A 26,452-nucleotide genomic window follows, 5' to 3' on the forward strand; every position below is an offset into this window, starting at 1 on the left:
GGTAGGGCTATTAAAATTATGGAGAAACCTCTGAAATATTGATTTTGATGTTGGGTGTGGCTTTTCATCCATTTCATATGGGCAAGGAACCGGAGGCTCTAGTGGCCCCATACCAGGTTCTATACTCAGCCTGGATCCACCACTGTGCTGGGATGATCCTGAGGGAGTCCCCGCCTCCCTGCATTTGGCATTTATTTGGACCAATTGGCTACTTGCTGCTACTACATTAACCCAAATTATTCTTTTGTCTGCATAGTCTGATATTTTTGGTGATTCTAGCGACCTCTTTGAAAGACTTGGAAGAAACAGTTGGCATGTACATAACATTTGGTTATTCAAATTTTATCTCGTTTCAAGGAGGAATGGTAAAATACGAATTAGTCCCTTGATTTGCAGATATGGAAAAAGCCCAAAACTGGTTTCATTCAGGTAATATGGATACTTGGGTAGCTGCCTTTACTAATTTTTGAACGTTTACACACAAGGTGGCACTGGGGGATAATGTTATGTACTGCTCGTACAATGTTCAACTTACAGTTAAAATGACAAGGCTACAAGTTCCTGCTCATGGCAGTCCCAATTAATCTTGTTAAAATGTTAAAGTTTCCTAGTAGCTTGATTTCATCTAAAATATTTTTAAAAATAATGGTCATAAAGAAAACTGGTATCTTTAAATCATTTTGACATGAGCATCAGTTAATAATAGATTTTGAAATAGTTTTACATCCACTGGAAAAATATGAAGTCATAGAGATATACAGCAAGGAAACAGATGCTTCAGTCCAACTCGTCTATGCTGACCAGATATCCTATATTAATGTAGTCCCATTTGACCCATATCCCTCTGAACTCTTCCTATCCGTATACCCATGCAGATGCGTTTTAAATGTAATCATACCAGCCGCCATCAGTTATTCTGTCATGTCATTCCATACACACACCACACTCGTACCCGTGGGTAAAACATAATAATTATAAAAGAAGAGAGTTTTGCTATGCTGTGGTATTCTATTCTTCATTTGCCTGTTGAGTCTCAGGTTGACGAGCAAAGTCACCTGACAGAAAAATTAAAGGGCTAAAAATTAAGTGTTGTGACTATTCCTCAACTACAAAGTTAACAAAAGCAAGCCAATTTAATAGTGGGAACCCTGCAGCCCAATGGTATCAATGTAGACTTCACCAGTTTCAAAATCTCCTCTTCCCCCACCGCATCCCTAAACCAGCCCAATTCATCCCCTCCCCCCACTGCACCACACAACCAGCCCAGCTCTTCCCCTCCACCCACTGCATCCCAAAACCAGTCCAACCTGTCTCTGCCTCCCTAACCTGTTCTTCCTCTCACCCATCCCTTCCTCCCACCCCAAGCCGCACCCCAATCTACCTACTAACCTCATCCCACCTCCTTGACCTGTCCGTCTTCCCTGGACTGACCTATCCCCTCCCTACCTCCCCACCTATACTCTCTCCACCTATCTTCTTTTCTCTCCATCTTCGGTCCGCCTCCCCCTCTCTCCCTATTTATTCCAGAACCCTCATCCCATCCCCCTCTCTGATGAAGGGCCTAGGCCCGAAACGTCAGCTTTTGTGTTTCTGAGATGCTGCTTGGCCTGCTGTGTTGATCCAGCCTCACATTTTATTATCTCCAATTTAATAGTGATAATCTGTACAGCCATTGGTTAAATAGATGTGAAGCAATTTTAAGCATATCATGCTACTTAAGTGTTTAAATTTGGGCATAATTTCTGTTGAATGATTCACGAGGAATACAATGCGCAATAGATGTGTTGAAATTGGGCCTCCAATCATGTCTGTTCAGCGTGCCTCAACTTGCTGAGGTTGACTACTACTTATTTATCAAGCAACCCCTCCCTTCAAGGGGAGCAAGAGTGCTTCTTGGATACAGGTTTCAATTGTAATCCTGTCCCATGACTTGAATTGTACCTCTTAAGAGTGGTCTATTGTTTGAGAGTCAACTGGCTTGACATTGAAGGTATCCAAATAATTATTACATCTAGGGGCACTAACACACAAAATAATGCAGATGACCCATTTCTATTAATATTTGCACTTCTGGTTCAGGTGCGTGCTGGTCATAGCTCTAAACCTGGACCCAAAAATGGAAGCAAACTAATTTAAGGGTCTTGGAAAGTAGGTCATGGAATTATGCAATGTAATTTGATAGGCATCAAAAAATAAATAACATCATTAGATTATAACCGTAAACCAGAGTCATAAAGCTAAATTTGTTTAATTTAGGCATTGCCATTGAATTACCCATGATAGGAAACTGTTATGTTGCATTACTTGCCTTATGATGAGAAAAATAAAATGAGAATCATTGAATATTGTACTCAACGGTGGTGATATTTACTGGGACCCAGAAGAGTTTGTTGGGTGGCTGTTAAAACAGTGAGAATTCCCTGCAGCCCAATTAAATTTCTGAACCGCCAGGAAATTATGGTGGGTTCAGCATAATGGTTATCAGGTTGGGTCATTAATCAGCCTATTTGGGATGCAGACTCTATCAAGCAATAATTCCACATCACACTTTGACTTCAGGTTACAGTTAATTGAGGGAGGATTTGCTGCTGGGAAATTATTGAGTGGCCTGACGTATGATTAAGTGGGCCCAGCTACTGTGGTTCCTGCTGCAACAGATTTGTGTTAAATCTAGCATTGTGTGTAGAGAATTTCGGGGGTGGGGGGTGCGTAATTGTCTTAAAGGAACAGTATTCCAAAATTCTCTGCAATTTGGACAATGATGACTTGTACCAGAGTACTAACGATGTGACTCAATTGTTAAACTTATTGTGCACTGGAGGAGTTTTTGTTTCTAATTAGAAAGACGAAGAGAACTGTTTCAAAATTTTCTGCTTGTACAACTTCGCTAAGAGTCTCAGAAAAATACTTGGTGGACAGAGCATCAATGATTATTGATGCTTTTGGAGCTATAGCTCAGAGCAAGTCATTTCCTTCCATAGATTGAGGGTGGTGGAGAAATAGCAAAAATCTGGGGTACTTATTTTGTAACATGCACAACTATTTAAACTCCTGTTTCTATACCAGAAACATTTTGGGTTTTTTTTTTGAAACAAATCATGCCTTAGTTGTATCCAAAGCAATCAAATTTATACAGCGCCACCTTTCTCAGATGATATCATGATTTCCATGTGCAAGGGCTGCCTATGTTTGTAAGATACAAAATGGCTGACAACAGAGACCAGAATTAAACATCCTGCTCCAGCATTAAATGAAACATAATGGTACATAATGGTAACAGGGCTACACCAAGGTAAATGGAAGGCCCTACACAGTCACATGAGACAGCTTGCTAAGAGAATGCCTAAAGATGGACACAAGTTATTTAAAATACTACAAGTGATTGATTCCAGCCTCCTTAAGGAGAATACATTGTCCTGTTAGATGAACAGCACTGGGGTTAGAACAAGGGGTGTAAATCTTCGTCCATGAGGCAGTCAGCCTAACTCATCATGAAGCTATGAAATAACAGCTAAAGTTATTTTGTCGTTTCTTTTTGAAGTTATTTGCAGTCTTAAGAAATAGATTCCAGTTAAAGATTCTTCAGATAATCATATAAATAGATTTCAACATAATTATAGATAAAAATATAAAACCACATATATAGTAGAAGCATTCGGGGAAAACATATAACGTAGATGTGAAAGTTAATTAGTAGCAGGGAACGCTTCCCTCATCTTTAAAAAAGTGCCTGGCAGGAAAGAGATTGCTTGCAATGCATTAGTTTAAAAAGTGCTAACAGTAGAAGTAGCTATATGACTTTATAACTTAATTTCTGTCATAAAGTAACATAACAAATCTTATGGCAGATATTAACTACCAACTGTTTTGTTTATCAAAAGTATATAATTGTGATAGTGGAAAATAAAAGAGGAATAACAGAATTTGACAGAGGTAGCACATGGTATACGATGAATAACAGAATTCAAGCAGTCCTTAGAGATAATCAAGTATAGGACAGGCCAAAGGAGTATAACCAGTAACTTTGGAATGTGAAATAATAGAATGCATAGAAAGATCCCAAGGCCTGGTGATTACAATGTCTGTAAAACACCATGAGATGATGGGAACCTGGGTCTGCCCATAATAATGCCAATCATTGATTAGGTGTTTCGTAGGATTGAATAAGGGGAAAGAAACAGTGACCATATTGAATGTAGTTATCAATATATTATCTTTCAGAGTATCCCTACAGTGTGGAAACAACGAGTCCACACCAAACCTCAGAGCATCCCAACCAGACCCATTCCCCAAACCCACCTAATCTACATACCCCTGAACACTATGGGCAAATTAACATGCCCAGTCCACCTATTCTGTGCATCTTTGATCTGTAAGAGGACACCTGAGCACCCGGAGGAAATCCACGCAGACACGGAGAACGTGCTAACTCCACAGACAGTTGCCCAAGGGGAAATCAAACCCAGGACCCTGGTGCTGTGAGGCAACATAGCTAGCCACTGATCCACCGTGCCGCCCTATACAAAATGTATAAAAATGCTGCATTTCACTATAAAAATCAGAATGTGTCATTGATCTCTTTTCCAATCTTGAGCTGTAGATCAAGGGACTATCATGTCAACACCAGTTTTGGGGAAGGCCTTCGGCTCTCTCCCTACTTTAACTCGTTTTTTTAAATAAGAGTAAAGTCTCACACTTGCCTGAATCCTCCCTGTGTCTTGAGACTTTGACCTTGGTCAGGAGATCTGCTCCTACACCCTTTTTAAAAAAAAGTCATTTTACCCTGTTGACTATTTTTGTTGATTTCACATCCTAGCTGAAGCACATCTAACTAGAAATTTAGTACTTAAGAAAAGAAGTAGACCATTTGGCCCTTCAGACTTGCTCAATCATTCAATACAATTGTGGCTGATAAGATTGTGTTTTCAACATCACTATTCAGTCTGCCCCCACCTCCCCCAACACACAACCTTTTTATTCCTTGTCTTTTGAGAATCTATTTCACTCTGCCTAGAATAAATTACGTGATCCAGCCTCCACCTCTTTCTGAGCAATGGTAGTCCACAGACTTACTGACTATCTGAGAGAAAAAAAATTGTCATCTCTATCATAATCTCTGTTTCTCTTTATCTCTCCACCTTCTTATTCCTAACCTCTCTCTCCTAATCTTAGTCTCTCCTACAAGGGAATGCACGCTCTTAGAATCCATCCTGTTAAGTCCCATCATGAGCTGTATGTTTCAAAAAGATGACCTTCATTTTCCTAATCTCCAAATAGTACTAGTCCAATATGCGCAATCTGTCTTTATAAGATCTCCATTCCAAGGCAAAGTCAAGTGCACCTTCTCTGAGCGACTTGTGTGGAATCTGTTTTCAAATAGAGACCAAAATTGTGTACGTGGCTCAAAATGTGGTGTCACCAAGGCTGTGTATAGCTACCGTTAAACATCCTGATTTTCATAATCCATTCCCTTTTGCCATAAATACCAGTATTCATGTTGCTTTCTTGCTCTACCTAAAAACTAATATTTTTATGATTCATGAATCAGGACTTGCAAATCATATTGTGGCTCTGAATTCCTTTGACTAAATAGTATAGTGGTTGTCTAATCTTCCAAATAATGTGCACAAGTTCACATTTTCCCCACATTATATTTTGTAATTGCCTAAATAAAATATCCAAATCCTTTTGCGGATCCTCTGCCTCTTCTTGGCAATTCACTTTCTTACCTACCTGGTATCATTAATAAATTTAAGTTACTCTGCCCCCACATTTAATTCGATAATTGATGTAGATTGAATATACTTGATACCCCAGCACTGATCCATAAACAAGAGGAACAGCCCCTTGATCCTGGTCTGCTACTCCAGTACACAGTTTGGCAACCCAGTAAAGACCTAGTTAGTCACTATTCTTTGTTTCCTGTCAGCTAACTAATCCTTTATCTGTGTTAGTATGCTACCATGTACACAATGAGCTCATATTACGCAGTTCAAGTGAAAATGCAACAAAACCTGGATAATATTCAGGCTTAGGCTGACAAATAGCAAGTAGCATTTGCATCACAAATTGCCGGACAATGACCATCTCCAACAAACTACAATCTAACCATCACCCCTTGACATTCAATGTTGTGACCATCAGTGAATCTTCTACTTTAAACATCCAAGGCTTACTACTGGTCATAAACTCAACTGGACCCGCTTGCCCAGGTGGCACTGCTAGGACTGTAGAGCTGCCATCCAATCACATGTTTAGCAGTATTCTATAATGGAAGATTTGCCTGAGTAAGGACTGGAATTCTCACATTTAGCTTAAGCATTAAATGACTGACTAAAGGATAACCAAAATCATTGGACATGCAATCCTTGCCAGCTAACATCTGATAAATTCCAGCCATTAGACTTTCAGCAATTCTGTGACAATCATTACAGGAACTGATAGTCAGAAGGCCACAGTTTATAGACCATAGTTCTTGGCAATGAACCACCAGTTAATTTTTTTTTATATAACTCTTTGAGAGGTGCAGGGCTTCTTTTTCATTATGTTACAAAGAAATCTCTGAACACCTTTTGTTTGGCTGTTTTCTATCTGAAAGTAAATTCTTAGCTTTTACGTGGAAGCCATCAATTCACTTTACTTGCTAAGTAACTTCTTTTCTGTTATATTTATGTACGACTTAATGTTGTTAACGTATGACTTAAAGTTGTCTGTTGATTGTAATAAATGGGCATTGAATCTGCTGCTATTGGGAAATAATTAGCATAATCTGTATACTAAAATGAGTACAAGATAACAAAGTGTGAAGCTGGATGAACACAGCAGGCCAAGCAGCATCTCAGGAGCACACAAGCTGACGTTTTGGGCCTAGACCCTTCATCAGAGAGGGTGATGGGGAGAGGGTTCTGAAATCTCTCCCCATCCCCCTCTCTGGTGAAGGGCCTAGGCCCGAAACGTCAACTTTTGTGCTCCTGAGATGCTGTTTGGCCTGCTGTGTTCATCCACCTTCACACTTTGTTATCTTAGGAACTGCAGATGCTGCAGAATCCATTATCTCTGACTAAAATGAGTTCAACTAATTTCAGTTGCAGTAGTCTCAGGCTAAGAATCAGACCTAAAATAAATGATTTTGAAAAACTGGAATTCTGCAGGCAGATTAGAGTTCTGCCTGGTATCGGAATTAATTTACATGGAGCGAACTTTTTGAACAAATTCATGTTTTTTTTTCAGCACGGACCCTTCATTCTCTTCTCCTTATTATTAATTAACATGTTGTAATATAAAAATGCAAACATTTTTTACAACTAACTTGTCCTATTTTACACTGATTTGCACTTTCTACGTTTAGATGGGTAGGTGTCACCACTTTCAGTAATTCCATTGTAATGCAAGTGGGAAAACTGTGCTAAAAAATAAAATGTGAGGCTGGATGAACACAGCAGGCCAAGCAGCATCTCAGGAGCACAAAAGCTGACGTTTCGGGCCTAGACCCTTCATCAGAGAGGGGGATGGGGGGAGGGAACTGGAATAAATAGGGAGAGAGGGGGAGGCGGACCGAAGATGGAGAGCAAAGAAGATAGGTGGAGAGGGTGTAGGTGGGGAGGTAGGGAGGGGATAGGTCAGTCCAGGGAAGACGGACAGGTCAAGGAGGTGGGATGAGGTTAGTAGGTAGCTGGGGGTGCGGCTGGGGGTGGGAGGAAGGGATGGGTGAGAGGAAGAACCGGTTAGGGAGGCAGAGACAGGTTGGACTGGTCCAACCTGTCTCTGCCTCCCTAACCGGTTCTTCCTCTCACCCATCCCTTCCTCCCACCCCCAGCCGCACCCCCAGCTACCTACTAACCTCATCCCACCTCCTTGACCTGTCCGTCTTCCCTGGACTGACCTATCCCCTCCCTACCTCCCCACCTACACCCTCTCCACCTATCTTCTTTGCTCTCCATCTTCGGTCCGCCTCCCCCTCTCTCCCTATTTATTCCAGTTCCCTCCCCCCATCCCCCTCTCTGATGAAGGGTCTAGGCCCGAAACGTCAGCTTTTGTGCTCCTGAGATGCTGCTTGGCCTGCTGTGTTCATCCAGCCTCACATTTTATTATCTTGGAATCTCCAGCATCTGCAGTTCCCATTATCTCTAAAAAATAAAACCAAGTTTATGCACATGTAATTCACAAAGCTCTAGAATAAAAGCAAAGCCACGAATAACCATGTATCTTGAGATTCAGATATGAAAAATAGCTCCTTGCCCTCTATTATCAAATTGACATGAGTACAAAATTTGTTGTTATTTTTATATGTATTCTTGTTGTATGTTGTGCCACATGAGCTGTTGAAAAATTGTTAACAATTGAAAAGTCGGTGTGGTATTTGGTTTTTGACAGCTTTCAAAAGTAGATCAATTTTCTTGTTTACTTAAGAGTCTGAAACAGCGTTCTTTGTTGCTTTTGGTTGATCAACATTACTGATTTTGTATTTAATATTAACGTTTTAGTTCATACAATTTAAATGGAATTCTAATTGGTATTATGTTACCAATCAGTTGAATGATTATTGATAATTCAATGAGCTAGCTAAGACTTTAATTCAAAAAGTCAAGATAAGTAAGCTAATGATGTACAACTGTATTTCTTTTTGAACTGTGCTTTTTTAAATGTTTTGTTATTTCTATTTCAGGTCAGACAGTGCTACTGACAGGTTTGGGTAAGTGGTTGCTTTATCTTTATAATGGAAAGTGGAATTTGAAGTCTATTTCAGTGTGCAACATAGTAGGTTTGATGGACTGTACATTAGACTGTGACCTTGTACTACTTAGGCAAGGTATGTTGGTGCTGGAAATCTATTTATCAAAATAATAGAAACATGAAGTTCAGTGTGAATATTGGTACAGTTGTAAGGATCTTAATACCCAGTGTTTATCTGATGAAAGGCTTCTATTTATCTGTTGGTTGTATTAGTAATGATAATTAAATGCTTGATCTGAATTCAGATATTTGAGAAGAACAAATTTCAACAATATAGTGCTGTAATCAAATAGTATAGTCTGTTACTTGACCATCAATGCTGTCCAAACTCAGATAATGCCAAATTCCTGGTTGGAAGTGTGTTTGAGACAATCTCCAACAAGTTTCTAATGGAGCACATCCACACCCAAGTCTACAATTTGGCATACAACATTAACCTCAATCCAGACTAATTATATTTATATGATGGAAAACGGAAAAGTTCATATCATTGTTGTTTGTGATGCTTTATTGAATTTCAGCATTCATTAGTGTGCATGAGTCCACGTTACATCTGCACTGCAAGTACTCATACTCCTCAGTAACCCTGCCATCTTGCTAAATTTAGCATAGAGGTGAAATGCAGCAAGCCCATTTGTATTTACTAGCAATGAGATAAGTCAGTTTACAATGCTTTAAAATTTATGTTTAGGTAACAAAGTGTACTGGTCAGAAACTGAATATAATCATTGAGTACTTATTACTTGCATTTATTTCAATCCCTTATGCAATAAATTTGTCAGAAAGATTAATATGTTTTGTTTGATCTCTTCATTTGAAAGACAAAATACTGGCTGCTAAGGTTAAATCAAGTTGTTAATTCCAAAATTTAATGTAGACTGTACCAGTATCGTTTTCTTAAATTTTGTGTATGCAAGCTACCTGAATTATCTGAAATTGTACTTCACATACTTGACATGCTTTACTAATGTTATAGGAGATCTGATATATTATTCAAAATGGTACATCCAGTGCCTATTTTTGTGTTGTCAAACATCAGAGTCAATCAAATATTTGTTGAAAACTGGGAAATCTGATCATTTGGAGTGATAAACACTTAAGGACTACAATGTAGTATGTGATAATTTCCCCATTGTGTTATTTTTACTGACATTACCTTCACAGTTTTTAAAAAGCAGAGAACGAAACCTAAGTAACTAATCATCTCTGACTTCTCTAAACATTTACAACACATGGGATTTGTAGCTCCAAAACAATACTGATGAACACTGTATATCAGGCCATTACATAGTGCAGGAAAGGATGCAAGAGCAAAATAGATGAGTGGGCCAGTCCGTGGCTTACAAAGGAAATAAGAGAGGATCTGATTCACGGAAGAAGCATACAGATTGGCCAAGGAAAATAGTAAATCTGAGGATTGGGAGCAGTTTAAAATTCAGCAAAGCAGGACCAAGGGATTGATTAAGAAGGGGAAAATAGTGAATGAAAGTAAGCTTGCAGGGAACATAAAAACTGAATAAGAGTTTCTTTGGATGCGTGGAGCGAAAGAGATTGGTAAAGACAAATGTGAATCCCCTACAGACAGAAACGGGGAATGTATAATAGGGGACAAAGAAATGGATGAATAACTGAATACATACTTTAGTTCTATTTTCACAAAAGAGGACAGAAATCAGATTCTAGAATTGTTGGAGAATGGAAGATTTAGTGAGAGGGAAGAACTGAGGGAGATCGATATTAGTAAAGAAATGGTGCTGGAAAATTGTTGGGATTGAAGGTAAGAATGCAGGTGCAGCAGGCAGTAAAGAAAGCAAATGGAATGCTGGGCTTCATTGAAAGGTTTTGAGTACAGGAGCAGGGATGTGTTGTTGCAGTTATACAGGGCCTTGGTGAGGCCACTCCTGGAATATTGTGTACAATTTTGGCCTCCGTTCCTCAGGAAGGATGCTCTTGCTCTGGAGGGAGTGCAGCAAAGGTTTACTAGGCTGATTCTGGGGATGGTGGGTCTGAAGTATGAGGAGAGATTGACTAGGTTGGAATTGTTTTCGCTAGAGTTTAGACGATTGAGGGGTGATATCATAGAGACTTAGAAAATTCTAACAGGATTGGATGCAGGGAGGATGTCCCCAGTGGTGGGTGTGTCCAGAACAAGGGGTCACAGTATGAGGATTCAGGGTAGACAATTTAGGGCAGAGATGAGGAGACATTTCTTCACCCAAAGAGTGGTGAGTCTGTGGAATTCATCATAGGAAGTAGTTGATGCCAAAACATTGAATATATTCAAGAGGTGATTAGATCTGGCGCTTGGGGAGAATGGGGTCAAATGTTATAGGCAGCAAGCTGAATTAGGTTACTTAGTTGGGCAATCAGCCATGATTGTGAAGAGTGGCGGAGCAGGCTCAAAGGGCCAAATGGCTGCCTCCTGCTCCTATCTTCTACGTTTCTATGTTTGTGCAAGGGCATGCAATCTTACTCTAAGTTAAAACCTGCTTGTAGTTCACAGAACAGTGTGCTCAGTATAGTGCTGCAATGGACCCCAAGTTTCAAGATCTGAAACTGAAAATCACATTCCAACCTGTTAATTAGAAATTAATTGAAATTTAATTGACTCAAATCTTTCCTTAATTAATGACAATCTGAATTTGAAGTGGTATAGAGCACAACTCTATTTCAGAAGAATAGTACATTGTGTGTTATTTAATCCAGTAGTAGCTCTTCACCTACACTCACCTCGACTGGCTCCATCCCCATCTCTTTAACGTGTCTGTCTTCTCTCTACCTATCTTCTCCTCTATCCATCTTTGATCCGCCTCCCCCTCTACCTCTCCCCCATTTCTGATGAAGGGTCCAGGCCTGAAGTGTCAGCTTTTGTGCTCCGAAGATGCTCCTTGGCCTGCTGTGTTCATTCAGCTCTACACTTTTTGTTATCTCGGATTCTCCAGCATCTGCAGTTCCTATTACCTCTGCAGCTCTTGAACAGGTTGATTTTAAAAAGAAAAGCAGACCCGGAGGAGTTTTGTGGTCCCTATTAAATTGTTTGGCCCTTCTTGTTACTTCTTGTTTCTAATTGATCCTGGAATGTCAAGAATAATTTAAGATAAATCAGATTGAGATGGAATCTCAAAAAAGGAAAAAGCATGTGTAATGCTCCTGAGCTGCTGCTTGGCCTGCTGTGTTCGTCCAGCCTCACATTTTATTATCTTGGAATCTCCAGCATCTGCAGTTCCCATTATCTCTAATTTTATAGCTGCTTAGTAGTACAGAACTTGAGTATTGCTAAACAACGGTTTGAGTCAATTAAATTTCAATTAATTGTGTAGCTTTTCATCTTGCAGTCATGAGGGCAATTAGCAAGCGTACGAATTAAAGGGGAAATCCAATATTTAAATTACAATATTATAATTTATTTAATATTTGATATGTATATAATAATATATACTATATAATATATACTATATAATATATATTATATATAATAATATTTAAATCATGGAGTCTTTTGATTGGAAAGTGGGCTTTGATCAATCGAGGCTTTGCCATGGAAAATGTTGATGATAATTGACAGTTAACTGTGAGACTTTGCTCAAATTTTAAACTAACTAGGTTAGCTAGTTCAGAGGTAGTAGGAACTGCAGATGCTGGAGAACTGAGATAACAAGGCGTAGAGCTGGATGAACACAGCAGGCCAAGCAGCATAATAGGAGCAGGGAAGCTTCCCTGCTCCGATGATGCTGCTTGACCTGTTGTGTTCATCCAGCTCTACACCTTGTTATCTTAGGTTAGTTAGTTATTTGATCGGAATCAAGACGTTACCCTGAGAAATGTAGCAGCAAATGACTGTCACTTATTTTGTCAAACTGAAACAGATACAGCGCCTGTACGTATTCTCTCTGCCTCCAAATAATAGACCCGTGTGTATAAATATGAGTGTAAGAACTCAGAAGCCCAGCTGGAAAGGAACATCGTTTATTGTTAGACACTGGAATAGTTCCCCTACCTGTGGTGTGCATAGGCTAGTCCCAGCTTGGTTCTGCAAAACCATCCCTGAGTCTGTTCTATAGCAGACTTGTTCAGAAATGTCGTTAGACACCTTTGGAGCAATTGGAACTTGAACCCAGACCTCCTGGCTCAGAGGCAGGCATACTACCACAGTGCCATAAGATTCTTACCCAGTACAGCACCTGGTGTTCTCATAATGCCAAATACTAACCAGACCTTAGTTTCTGAGACCAGACAAGATCAGACTACTATTGGGGAGGTTCTGCGTTACTCTTTTATGTGAAATGTTATCACAAACAATTTTCCTACCACCAATTCACTGTGACATTTTTTTTTTAACTATTAACCATTACAAATAATCACCCATGCAGCCAGTTAGAAGTTTACATGCAAAGCCCATGAGAAGCATTGTGAGCCATCAAAAGTTGGGGGAGTGGTAGGGAGAGTGGGAAAGGACTAAATCAGAATGGAGTTGCGGGGGAGTGGATCTGCTTTATATCTTGTGTATTTTCTAATCAGTCTGTTTGGAGACATTGTTACACAACTCAGGAGCAGGTGGAACTTGAACTAGAGACCTATTTGCTCAGGACTGCCACTGCATCACTATAGTCCCTGAGGGTTTGCTTTTTTTTATCGGAAGCAATGTTACACAACTGAACAACTTTCCAGCCACCAAACCGCAGTGACTTTTGTTTTCAACTACTGACTATGAACCACCACCAGTACAAGGTCTCTTTATTTTAATGTACTGAGGTTCACTTTTCTATTAAAATAGGAAATAGGAAATATTAAATAGAAAGCCAGTAGGATACACCAGCATGGAGATTGAAACCATCATCTTTGTGCTATTAGTATCATGCTCTAACCATCTCAGCTTTTCAGCTAGTGGGCCATTACTTTGGTCCTCTCGTTTATAAGTCCAGTGACATTACCACTAAACCAGTATCGCCCACTAGGGTCTGCTTTATCTCTTATTTTTTAAATATGCCGGGGCCTGCTTTGATATATAGATGCATATATTTAAATTATTTTGCCTTGTACCCAGAAGTGTGATCAGACACAATGGACCGACTTTCCGACCACCAAATCACAGACTTTTTTCTGCCTTGTTTTTCTTTTGCCTGCTACCAGTAATCACCTGTGTAGCCAATCAAGTATTTACAAGCAAAGCTCATTCTGGGCAGTGGGAGAGAGGGAAAGGGCTAAATTAAAATGGAGTTGGAGGGGAGAAAAAGCATTGCATTCCCTGTGGTGCCCACCTGTCTTTAATTGATGGACACGATGTGCTCCCTCTCTAAGAACACCTGTATACAAATGTAACCACAGAAGAGGGTCAGGCAGTTGGCAGAAATGACCACCCTCCACAGCCCGCTGTCTGGACCTGTTTATTGCAAGCCTGGCCAGGCCCAGGAGCGGACCCACAAGGAGCTCCTCTGATCTGTCCACACTCCTCCACGTCAGGTGCCCAAAAGATCAAGGATGTTAGGCTGAAGTGTAATCAAATGCAAAAGATTTTTCAAATAACAAAAAAGGGGCTGCAATTGCTCACAACCAATAAAAGCATGGGCTGTAGACTGCACAATGCTGCAAAATAAGCAGTTGGGCTGGACGTTCATGAACTGCCACAATCTGGGGTTATAAGGCACTGCTGCATGCAATATCCTCCAACCCAGATTCTTGATGAAAAATGTGATGACTCCCACAACGAGAGCCCTCCACTGGGGATCCCTGCTATCTAGTGGTAAATAAGCATGCTAAGATGTGAAGCGTCTGCTTAGTCTTTTTTTTAAAATAAATCAACCTCTTCAGACATGCTGGTACACAACTCTAGAGCGGGTGGGACTTGAACCCAAGCCTCCTGAATCAGAAGTAGAGAAACTATCACTGTGCCACAGAACTCCCTAAGATAATCTGCTTTAGTTTTCTTTTCTTAACATAGCCAGAAGTGTTTTTATGCACAACTGAGTGCCCTTCCTGCCACGGAAAAGAAATTTTCAAAATCTATTAACCACCACCAGTAAAGGTTCTGCTTTTATTTATTTTTTCCAAATCAACCTGTTCAGAGATGCCATTACTCACCTCTTAAACAGGTGGGATTTGAACCCAGGCCTCCTGGTTCAAAGCTAGGGATATTGCCACCATGCCACAAAAGCCCCGAGGGGTTTGCATTATCTTTCCTTTTCTACTCAGAAGGGGTTGCTTTATCGTTTTTTTTTCTTTCTACCCAGAAGTGTTACCACACACAAGTGAGCAACCTTCCCACTACCAAAATTGCCACAACTGTTTTGTTTGTAAACTATTAACCACCACCAGTAAAAACACCCATGGAGTCTGTTGAGTATTTCCAAGCAAATCCCATTATGGGCAATGTGAACTATCAAAGATGATGGATGAAGGGTAGGAAGAGTGGAAAAGGACTAAATCAAATGGAGTTCAATGGAAAATAAGCACTGTATCCCTGCAATGCCCACCTCTCTATAAAGGCATCAAAAGTATTAAGGCTTTGCTTTAACTTTTTTCTTTGTTTTGTTTTATACCCTGAAGTGCCATTATGCACAACTGAGTGACCTTCCCATCGCCAAAAATCACCTTGACTGTTTTTAACCTAATAACTAACACAATTTAAAAAAAATGAGAACACATTGATGAGAATTAAACCCATGACTTAAGCATTTCTCGAACCACATGCTAACCATTTGAGCTAACAGATCAGAATGTGAGTTTGCTTTTTTTTGCCTGTTGCCACTGCCTATACCAAGTTATCTCATACTGAACACGCTCCACAGGGAAATTAATTAGTGCTTCCTCATGGGTCTTATAGGGGTTATCACAACAAGTAACATGCAAAACATGCAACCGTGCTACACTAGAAAGCCAATTGACAATCCTAATGAGTGCAAGACAACAGTGCATCAAAATATGTCTTTTTTTCAGTTGTTCTACAGTCTTCAGCTCTACCAGAGCTGCCTTAAGTTAAAATTCATCTCTCATTTTCTATTGTTTTGTGATGTTGGCAACAAACAGAATATTTTCTGTTCTGATGAAACAGTAACTCTGCTTCACGCTTTATAGATGCAAACCTGATCTGCTGAGTCTCCCCATCATTTTCTGGTTGTGTTACAGAACGCATGCAATTTGAATACAGTTCTGTACCTCATATATTAGCACACAGTTTCTCAGTTTAAACAAGTTTTATGTGTGTATGCCTTTATTCATTAACCTTTAGATAATGAGATAACATGGTGTGCAATGTGGATGAACACAGCAGGCCAGGCAGGATCAGAGTAGCAGGAAAGCTGACGTTTCGGGCCTAGACCCTCCTTCAGTTCTGGGCCTGAAACGTCAGCTTTCCTGATCCTATGACGCTGCTTGGCCTGCTGTGTTCATCCAGCTCTACACCTTGTTATCTCAGATTCTCCAGCGTCGGCAGCTCCTACTATGTCTGAGGCAGTTGTGCAGTGATAGAGTGAGTAGAGATAACCTAGATTCATTGTTGAACGGGAAAGATTCATTGGTGTGCAAAGCAGACACAGTTTATATTGTATTACATCTGAAAAGACTGTTCAAAATATAAATTATTCTCTTAGTTACTTATGTTAAATTATTCGACTGTGTTGATCTATAAATCCACTGTTGAGTTTTATGGAAAATTGTTCATTCCACACAAACCCAAATGAAGTCCTTGTACACAGAGCTATTAAATATCAAAATCACATAGGCATGTTTTGATGAAATAGAAGGGTTTTCTGGGTGGTAAAATAGATCATAGTAATGGCTGCCTAGACTCTTAACCTCTATAGCTATCCAAAAATTCAGCTGCACCATGGAGATCAGTAATTACAATGCCTTAATTTACATCAGAATTCTGTTTTTCTCCACCCCATGGCCCATTTTCAAATAATGAAGAGATACTAATGCATGGTTAGAACAGGAAATAGTGCCTTGTTTAAAGATAGTGCTATTGATCTTCACTAATGTTATTTTTTGGTAATGTGTTATTCTGTCAGACCAACTTGTGAATTGATGCCCTTCAGAGTTTAATGTTCACATCCTGAGATTTAGTAAGTTTCTACCTTACTGTTCATTATTTTTTCACAGCTGTTAAGTGTGGAGAAAACATGTTATTTTGAAAGCTGCAAAATGAATTCTCAACTCACTAGGTTAATAGCTAATGTTGTGGTACATGTTTTGGATTGTTACATGTTGACAGGTGGGCTGAAACATTTTCCTTTGGTTCTGACTTTATGCAGTACAAATTATGTGGTGTAACATGGTTTGATGTTCCTTCATGACTTTTCTTTTCCTATCTCCCAGTTAGACGTTTCACTAACGTCATTTCCAAGCCACTGAATAGCATAAGTATCTGAATTGTGCTTTTAATCCACTTTCTATAAAGACGTCGTTCATTTCTCTCGGTTTCCACATCGGCCACATGTTATGACTGTGCCATATTGCATATTAGAGTTTATGCAAAATTTCCCCTTTTCCCTTGAGCACTACTGTACTTCCCATGACTCCTCTTGCTGTCATCACTGTTTTCCTCAGAAACAACACTTGACTCTAGAAATTGTTGTCCCATCTCCAGCATTCCTGTTCAGAGCCCTTGAACATGCCTGTTTCCTCCCAAATTTATGCCACACTTTCCTATGATTTCATGACGGAATCCTTGGTTTCAGATTTCCGTCCCGGCCACAGTTAGAAACCATTCTTATCAATGTCAAAATAATAGCCAATGTGAATATAACCATGTAAATTTTTCCTCCTAGTTGTTTTTGACATGTGTTCTTTGATGTGGTTGACCGTACTGTTCTTCTTCAATGCTTCTGTACTGTTTTACAGCTGGGTGAAACATCACTCAATTGTTCCACTCTTTTCCAGTCATGGCTGGAGAGTAACCACAAAAGCTTCTCTTCCCTCACTTGTAGTTTTATCTCTGGTTTCCCCCAAGAATGTAGTATTTACTGTACCTCAGCCCCATTTTTCAATCACATGCTGCTTCTTCGAGACATCATGCTTAAAAATATATGTTCCTATGTGTGCTCTGACATTATCAAACTCTGTTTTTCAACTCCCTGCAAAACCTAAATTATCAGACAACCTGTTTCACATCCTGTATTGCATTCACAGAAATTTTCCCCACCTGAATATTGAGAATACTAAATCTATTGACTTTTTTTTTAATCTACCACTAAACTCCATTCCCCAGACTTCAACTCCATCTCTTCCTTGCAACTGTCCAAGGCTGAACCATAAAAGTGCAACTGAGGCATCATATTTAAACACGTGATGAACTTTCAAAACACGCACATGCCTCAGTAAGATTACCTATTTCCATATTTCTAACAACATCCAAAACTACTCATTTGCAAATACATTTCTCATCACTTTTTTTGTCACAAGCATTGGCCATATCATTGCAATCCTGACAGGTCTCCCAAATTTCGCTTTCTTCACATTTTGAGCTCATCGAAAAACACTACTGCTTATGTCCAACATCATGACCCATATTAGCTCCTGATTAATAAATGCTTGGTTTTAAAATTATTTTGTTTTTTCAGATTCATCCAAGGCCCCCCACCCTCTTCTCTGTAACCTGCTCCGGCTCAGTTAACTTCTGAATTACCTGCACTTCTCTGTTTCTAGCCTTTTGAACATTCTGGATTTTAATATCTCCACCATTTTACAGCTGTATATTTGGCTCCAAGGTTCTACACTCTGATATTCCATTCCACCTGCTCTACATTGCCTCTTGTTTTGAACTGCCTAATATCTTTTTATGGGGCTTGGTAACAGATTTTGTTTGATAACATTCCTGTGAAACACCTGAGGACATTAATTATTTTAAAAACATAATATAGGTGCTGGTAGTGATGGTAATGGTATAAACGCTGAAAAGGGGGAAACTAGTTCTGATAAAAATACATTAACTTTAGACATTTTGGAACAAAGTTACAGGAATCCTACCAACTACCAGAACTGAGACTTCGCAGGATTTCTGTCATCAGTTTGCTGTTGGCGATACCCCGGACTGAAGCCTGAATCAGTAGTATGGCATCGTACAAATAAAGGGTGAATATGAAACAACTGGTATAACTGCTTTTGGGGTAAAAGGGTGCCCTGAGTAGCCCCTTGCATTGTCTGTTATGAAGCAAGTCCACTTGCACAATTTCTGCACTTAGAGATCTCTGCCTTAAACAAATGTTGTTTGATCTAAGGCACGTAATTAATATTTTTATGTAGTTTAGTGGAACTAAGTTACAATTGAGTTATTTTTCTCTGCAAGCTCGTTTATTAAGTGTCAAAGTGAACCTTTTAATCTTTGCATCTGCAGTAACATGTGGACCAGTGGTAGTGAGTTGAAAACCCATTGATCTCTCCAGTGGCTGTTCACTCAGCTATGGATTCTTGACCAATCAGAATGCCAAAAATTGTTAGGATATTGTACTTAAAATTGCTACGCTAATGACTTTCCTACTTTTCAGAGATTGAAAATCCTCTTAAAGTCCTATCCCCAGGTTAGAGGGACCACATTTCTGTTGCTGGGTTTATCAGTCACATGCATCACTGCACGGTTAATTAAACAGATTTTCCTCTTCCTCCTCCTCTTGGAAAAAGTCACTGCACTACAGGCGCCAGATAGACTAAGGATTATAATAGATCATCTGCACATAAATGTTTGAGGCTGAAGCAATTACAGGAAAGAGTGGAGACCCGAGAAGGTTGCTTTTTGGATCTCTCACTCTTAGATGGAAGCCCTGCTGTGGAATATGAGGGACTGCAGTGCAGTGACTTTTTCCAAGAGGAGGAGGAAGAGGAAAATCTGTTTAATTAACCATGCGGTGACGCATGTGACTGATAAACCCAGCAACAGAAATGTGGCCCCTCTAACCTGGGGATAGGACTTTAAGAGGATTTTCAATCTCTGAAAAGTAGGAAAGTCATTAGCGTAGCAATTTTAAGTACAATATCCTAACAATTTTTGGCATTCTATTGCAGAAGGCTTCTCAGAACAATTTCCTTGTAATTTCACTTATTGTTCTCTCTAGATACCTCATGACCTCATCTGAGCAGCCAACTCTCGGACACCTTCAGGCTTTTGATCTTTTGCAGCCTTGTATTCGCACTCCACAAAAGTTGTCTTTTCCTTTCCCCATTACCCATGTATGCTATTTTTAAAATTCGTAACTGTGTCTTTTTAGGATGGAGAGCACATAATCTCAGGGAGTGTCAGAGATAGGGTGAGGGGTTGGAGATAACAATGACTCTACAGTGACAGGTACTTTGGTGACCCGTAGTGTGCAGGACTACCTGGTCCTCTAGGATACGAAATCGCAGGAGGCTGCTGATGTCAACAGCTGTCTGATCTCCCTGTAGTAATGGTGCTTAGAGATGTCAAGAGAGCTGATCCACCAGCTGTAGATCCTATTTCACCTAGGAGCTGATTGTCAATGCAGGAGGTGATGGAGGAAACGGAAGCGTGCTGGTCATGGTATTTTTTTGCTGCTGCCCTTGCTAGGATTCAAGTGTGCAGGGTAGAGTTGCGTAAGTTGGTCCCATGCTATGTTGAGGAAAGTCAATGATGTAGTGCATGACAGATGAAGTGGTTTCAAGAAGTTGGCAATAAATGCTCATTCAAAAGCAATGTTGTGAGCAGCAACCTCTCATCTGACTAGAGGTGCAAACTCTTCAGTTTCACAAAGCAATGGCTTTCCAGCCTGTCATTATCACTGAAGGAGCCCCTTTGATGACCCTGATGAGTTGCCAACTGATCAGGACCATTTGCTGCCTGTTAAATGCAGAACCCTTAGTTAAAACATAATTTACACCGTGATTTGGATACTTAAATAACTTCCTTGGCTTTTCTTGAAAACCAGCCAGATGAAATGTAGAACAAGATGGAGTGTTGTTATTATCAGGGGATGTAACTCCCCTTGACAGTTGACAAGCCTACAAGCATATAAACTGACCTCCCCTTGCCTGGGAAAGTTTCTCCCAGCGAGTGTGAGACACCAAATTAGCAGGAATTCTGAAGGAACATGGCACCCATGTTAAAAATAATGGTATAATGAGGGTAGTAGAAGAAGAAATTCCTCTGACCTGGATTTTTCAGTGATGCTGGAAAGTGAAACAAATTCAATACAGCTCTATTTCCTTGAATGATTTTCTGCGATTTCCCACCATACAGAAATCATTTCTAAGAAAATTAGCATGACTAAGGTTATAGAATAGACACATAATTATAAAAAAGGGTAACATTTAAAAAAAAGACCATGTGGACAATAATGGAAATGACTTAGGAAACAAGGACCAAGAAAAGACCAATAATTATGGAATAGGCTACATGTGGCGTGGAGTGTTGAGACACATTAAAGGTGAGCTGAAAGGTTAAGGAACCAGGCCAGAGAGGTAAAGTCAAAACTGTGATTCGGATAGCAGGGATTTTTTAAATTGAAAGCTTTTTATTGTTGGATTTCACAGGCGTCAAGTATGAAGTCAGAGGAATTACTAAAAGAAATAGAAATTTCAATGAAGCAATCACCGATGTACTGGCTGGGTTAAGTGAAAACAACCAATCAACTTTATGCAAAATTTGTTTTGGTAATTCAGACATCTCCTTTTATTGCTGCAGGTACATCAAGTTCCATTCATTTGGCAGCACCTTTAATCATAAAACTTGCCACGAGTAGGGTTAAGCTTCACCCTTCTCGAACAAAATTTGACACCAAATCACAAAGTGATAGGATTCGTTAAAAGAACAGGATAGATGACAAGAAGCTAAATCAGAGATTTGTTTCAAGGGACACCTCAAAGACGGTAGGTTTAGGAAAGAACTTCCAAAACTTCAAGTCTAGGAGCTGAAAGCATTGCTGCCAGAGAACATTCGAGAGTTGAAATAAAGTCAAGATCTCTCCGGTTGTAGGGATGGTGGAAATTGTTTAGTTTAGGGAGAGATAAGTCACAGAGGGATTTGAAAACAAAGACAAGAATTTTAAAGTTGAGGTGTTACCAACTCTGGAGCTAGTATGGGTCAGCAACCACAAGATTAATGGGTTAAAAACAACTATGAATTAGGATACAAATTGCAAGGTTTTGCGTCAGTTCAGGTTCTTGGAAAATGGGAGTCATTAGAAATGGGAGTAATGTCTGAGGAGTGGATCAGTTAATCAATTTTGAAAGGGAGTTTAACAAAGGCTTAGATGACTACCAATGATTGAGTGAACTCTGAGGAAACATTGTGGAAGCCAGGATAATTAATCACCCACATATATACGTTAGATAGGAGATTTTGCCTAACAAATTTACTAGACATGTTCAAAATCTAATGGCTGAGAAATTTGACTCACATTTGAAACAGTTGTTAATGGGTAATTGAATGATATTTGTTCCTCGAACTGGATGGAAAGAAAATCTTTTCTGATCGTACACTGCTGGGTTATAGGTCATTTTGTGCTGTGGATTTATGTATTTAAGGATTTGGGTCAAATTGGTGAGGCTGATTCCATGTCATGTGACCTGACAAAAGGGCTACCTTCCAAAAGTTTGTAATTTCAAATAAACCTGTAGACTGTAATCCGGTGTTGTGTGACTTATAACTGTAGGCATTAGAGAAGTCATAGAGACAGGAAGGAACTTTTGCCTTCAATATTGGCTGTTTTAAAGTTTGTACCTAGAGATAAAAGGAAATATGACAACTCAATACACTACCTTGATGTAGTCTTTTCAAACTGATGTGTTTGTTTACTTATATTATGAATTATGGAGCACTAACATTTATAATTAATTTTTTTCAGTTATCAAATAAGGCTTAGATCAAGGGCTATGAAATAATAACTAAAATAGATACACATATTTTATAATTTATCCTGCACTTTATTTTCAAAGCTTGTAAATGTTGATATTCCCGAGAATAGAAGCTTAAGGTCTAGACATGGTCAATGTTTGGTCTTAAACATTTGATGTAAGCATTTTTAAATTTGGATTATATTTACAAGAAGAGCCCTATCACTTTAAAATTAAAAAGATTATAGGTTACAAAATTAGTAGTAAAAATTAGGTAAAGCCTGGATATTCAGAAATAATCATGAACAAATCTGCGATAATGGGAACTGCAGATGCTGGAGAATCCATGATAACAAAATATGAAGCTGGATGAACACAGCAGACCAAGCAGCATCTCAGGAGCACAAAAGCTGACGTTTCGGGCCTAGACCCTTCGTCCATATGAACAAATCTGCATTGGCTTATTCCTTATTTCATTTGTTGTACTTTATGGTATTGAATTGAGATTGTGATAATTTATTAAATTTGTCAAACAGGGATGATTAAAGAATGGATATTTCTCTTGCATCTGCCAGGGCTGGATTCAGCTAAAATTCCCTATCTGCCGGGATGGTTCTAATTTATTTTGTATTTATGAATTTATGTTTTGGTGTTATTGATTACTTCAGTACGGTCAAATTATTGTTGTTCTGAAACCTTAGACTCCCGTAGATACTTTCTGCCTCTCTTGCTTTTCTCTTACTAGGGCAGTAGAGGCATCGTAAACATGAAGAAAGGAGAACTGCCATTTTAAAAGTTTAAGAGCTGCCGAAGCTAATATAGTTGTGGAATAGATGGACCAAAATGCATACACTAGTCTCAATGTTCAAACTGTTCTTCCAATTGAATGCAAATGAAATAAAAAGACAAAACAGAACCAATCACTGTTTTGTCCATTAACTTGAAAACTTAAAACACTCAAGTTTGAAATAAACTAGTAAATTTGCTGCATAGGAGATCATAAGCATGATAATTTTTAAATTCTGATTATATTTACAAGGAGAGCCCTATCTCTTTAAATTCAAAAGATTATAGGTTGATATTGAAAATATTTATCTGATTAAGATAATTTTATGATTCATATGCTCTTTAATTTAAATAATCTTGAAAACATGAAGTACTTTTATCCATCGAATATTCAGAAAATATTACAACTTTATGAAGCTGTCTCTGAATAAATCTGATTGAAGCAGATCAACAATCATTTTGAGCCAACCAACATCCCAGTTTGTCAGGTAAATTACAGACATATCACAGAAAACGTGAATTACATATATAAAAATATGCTACAGTCTAAAGGGGCAAGCTGTTGTTAGCCAGTAAAGGTGACAAAAGTGCATCTCTTGTAATATATACTACAAGCTTTCATAAATGTCCAACAATACCTGAAAGCATAAGTTTATAAATTACTGTAAGTTTGAGGAATATCAGTGCCCTACGTTGAAAATGTTTTTTGCATTTTATAGAGCATGAGGAAGATTTATTCTGCAAATTACTTTGAGGAATTTATTTAGCTTTAATCACCTTTCTTCACGCAGCCTGTGCCACTCAGCGCTCCTTGATTCAAAGAGCAGACAATCTTTGCATTCAGCTACTTAGGAGTAGGTAAACAGCTCAGTTATTTTATTTGCTGCATAGGAGATCATAAACATGATAATTTTAAAATTCTGATTATATTTACAAGGAGAGCCCTATCTCTTTAAAATTCAAAAGATTATAGGTTGATAATGAAAATATTGATCTGTTTAAGATAACTTTATGATTCATATGCTCCTTAATTTAAATAATCTTGAAAATATGAAGTACTTTTATCCATTGAATATTCAGAAAATATTACAACGTTATGAAGCTGTCTCTGAATAGATCTGATTGAAGCAGATCAACAATCACTTGGGGCAGATGGCTTTATAAAGACGTTGCACAAATCTAGAATTTACAACAGTTCGCATTAAATGATCATGCTGATAATGCCTAGCCTCAGGTGAAGCTAAGAGTCAGTGTGCATCAGTTCTGGTGAGTAAGGGAAAATTAAGATTAAGTTACTCAATATTAGGTAATGTTCAGAGAAAGCTAATTGTACTGCAGTGTTAATGCCCCTTCCTCTGAACCAGGAAGCCTGTATTCAAGTCCCACCTACTCCAGAGGGATGTAGTAACAACTCTGAGCAGGTTAATTAGAAAATAATTTTTAAAAATATTATATAACCATTTACGTGTTATTTTCTGTTATTATTCTACTGGGCAATGTGCAATTTCAGTTTCTAAAAATGTACAAATGATAAGTCATAGAACAAAGCTTAAATACCAGTCACTTCTAAATAAATATTAATGGAGCCTAGTATCTCTGGGTACCTAGAAATGGATCTATTTTGGTATTCCTATATCTGATATGATATAAACTTATATTGTATGTACTTGTTTACACGGTTAAAGAAACAAGTTGTGTTTTTATCCATATTGTATTATTTTGTGCACTTTTGTAGTTTTCCTTTACAATTTCAGCTACTCTCCTGTCATAATATAGTTCGTAAATTATTTTGAATCATTTGGCATATATCCTTCTGTTTATGATATTTATCTTCCTTCATCTGCACCGTTGACATTTTGCACACTTTCATGTAAGTCATTATGCGATACATCCAAAATGTTGACTTCATGCAGGGCATACAAAACATATAAGTAACTCAATGTCTGTTGTAAATTTAATAATTCTAGCAAGATTTCAATCTGCAAAACTGAATGTGAATTACACTTGAATAGTTCCAGAATTTAGTGCTAATAATCTTGAAAAGTGAATGACTATGAAAATGTGAGAGGATGAAAACTCAACAACCGTTTATTTGTTGCCCTTGGTTATATTAATGATCAGTTTAAATATCACAATTGAGCTAGAAAAGAATATTTGTGGTGTACCAAGTTTCAAATCTTTGAAGTGCCACAAGATTTGGATTTGGCAATGTTAGCTTTTTTTTGTGTTCAGTAATTGCTAAGTGTTTTACTGTTTACCATATCTCCAAATCTATTAGATAAACAACTGGAATGTTCATTATTGTGGCAGCTTTGAGGTATATGAAATCTTCGAGCTCTAATTTTCTTCTTTAATCATTTCCTTCTGTGCATGCTACTTGTGGATGTCATAGACTGATAACTATTTTCAGTTTTCTCAGTCAAGGAAATATAGATTTATTTCAAAGGAAGTTCTAAAATCCAGTTTTCTTGGATAAAAACAAAGATCAGGTTCCAAAATCCTGCCTGTTGTAAAATCAAATGCCTGTAGTTAATTGAGGTCAGGAACATATTGCTTCCGGTACTCATTTTCAAAAGTTTCCAATTTTCACTGATATCCAAATTTAGAAAGCTGTGAGATATAAAAGTTTATATTTATTTATAATGTCAGTATAGTACTGAAGTTAAGTTCTGAGGAAGTCATATTGGATTCAAAACATTAACCATGTTTCTGTCGATACAGATACAGCCAGATTTGCTGAATTTCTCCAAAATTCTCTGTGTTTTACTGAAAATACTGAAATTAATGTTGATTAGATTCCCCACAGCGTGGAAACGGGCCTTTTGGCCCAACAAGTCCACACCGCCCCTTGAAGCATCCCACCCGGACCTATCCCCCTATAATCCACACACCCTCTGAACACTATGGGCAATTTAGTATGGCCAATTCACCTAGCCTGCATATGTCTTCAGCAAAGTAGTATATATTGATCAGAGAAGGCTTCATAGCAATTTTAGACTCTTGCCAACTTTGAAAACTGTTACTTTATTGAAAACCGTTATTCAGTATAGACAATATTTAAAATTGTATTTGAGCAGCAATTTATAAATATATCTTCAGCAATCCCTTGCATTGACATTTTGATGCTTACCCTAGGTTCTCCCATTCCTCAATG

General features: G+C 38.6%; 1 protein-coding gene across 7 annotated transcripts in view; it reads left to right on the top strand.

The window, feature by feature from the left end:
• gramd1ba (GRAM domain containing 1Ba) overlaps positions 1-26,452 on the top strand; it is a 562,055-nt gene that overhangs the window by 291,765 nt on the left and 243,838 nt on the right. For all 7 annotated transcript variants that reach the window (XM_059639094.1, XM_059639090.1, XM_059639091.1 and 4 more), the window contains one exon: positions 8,666-8,692. In XM_059639094.1, the coding sequence (XP_059495077.1) occupies positions 8,666-8,692 (27 nt within the window). The remainder of the gene's footprint in view (positions 1-8,665; positions 8,693-26,452) is intronic.

This window comes from Stegostoma tigrinum, chromosome 32 (assembly GCF_030684315.1).
Source record: "Stegostoma tigrinum isolate sSteTig4 chromosome 32, sSteTig4.hap1, whole genome shotgun sequence".
Taxonomy (NCBI): Eukaryota; Metazoa; Chordata; class Chondrichthyes; order Orectolobiformes; family Stegostomatidae; genus Stegostoma; species Stegostoma tigrinum.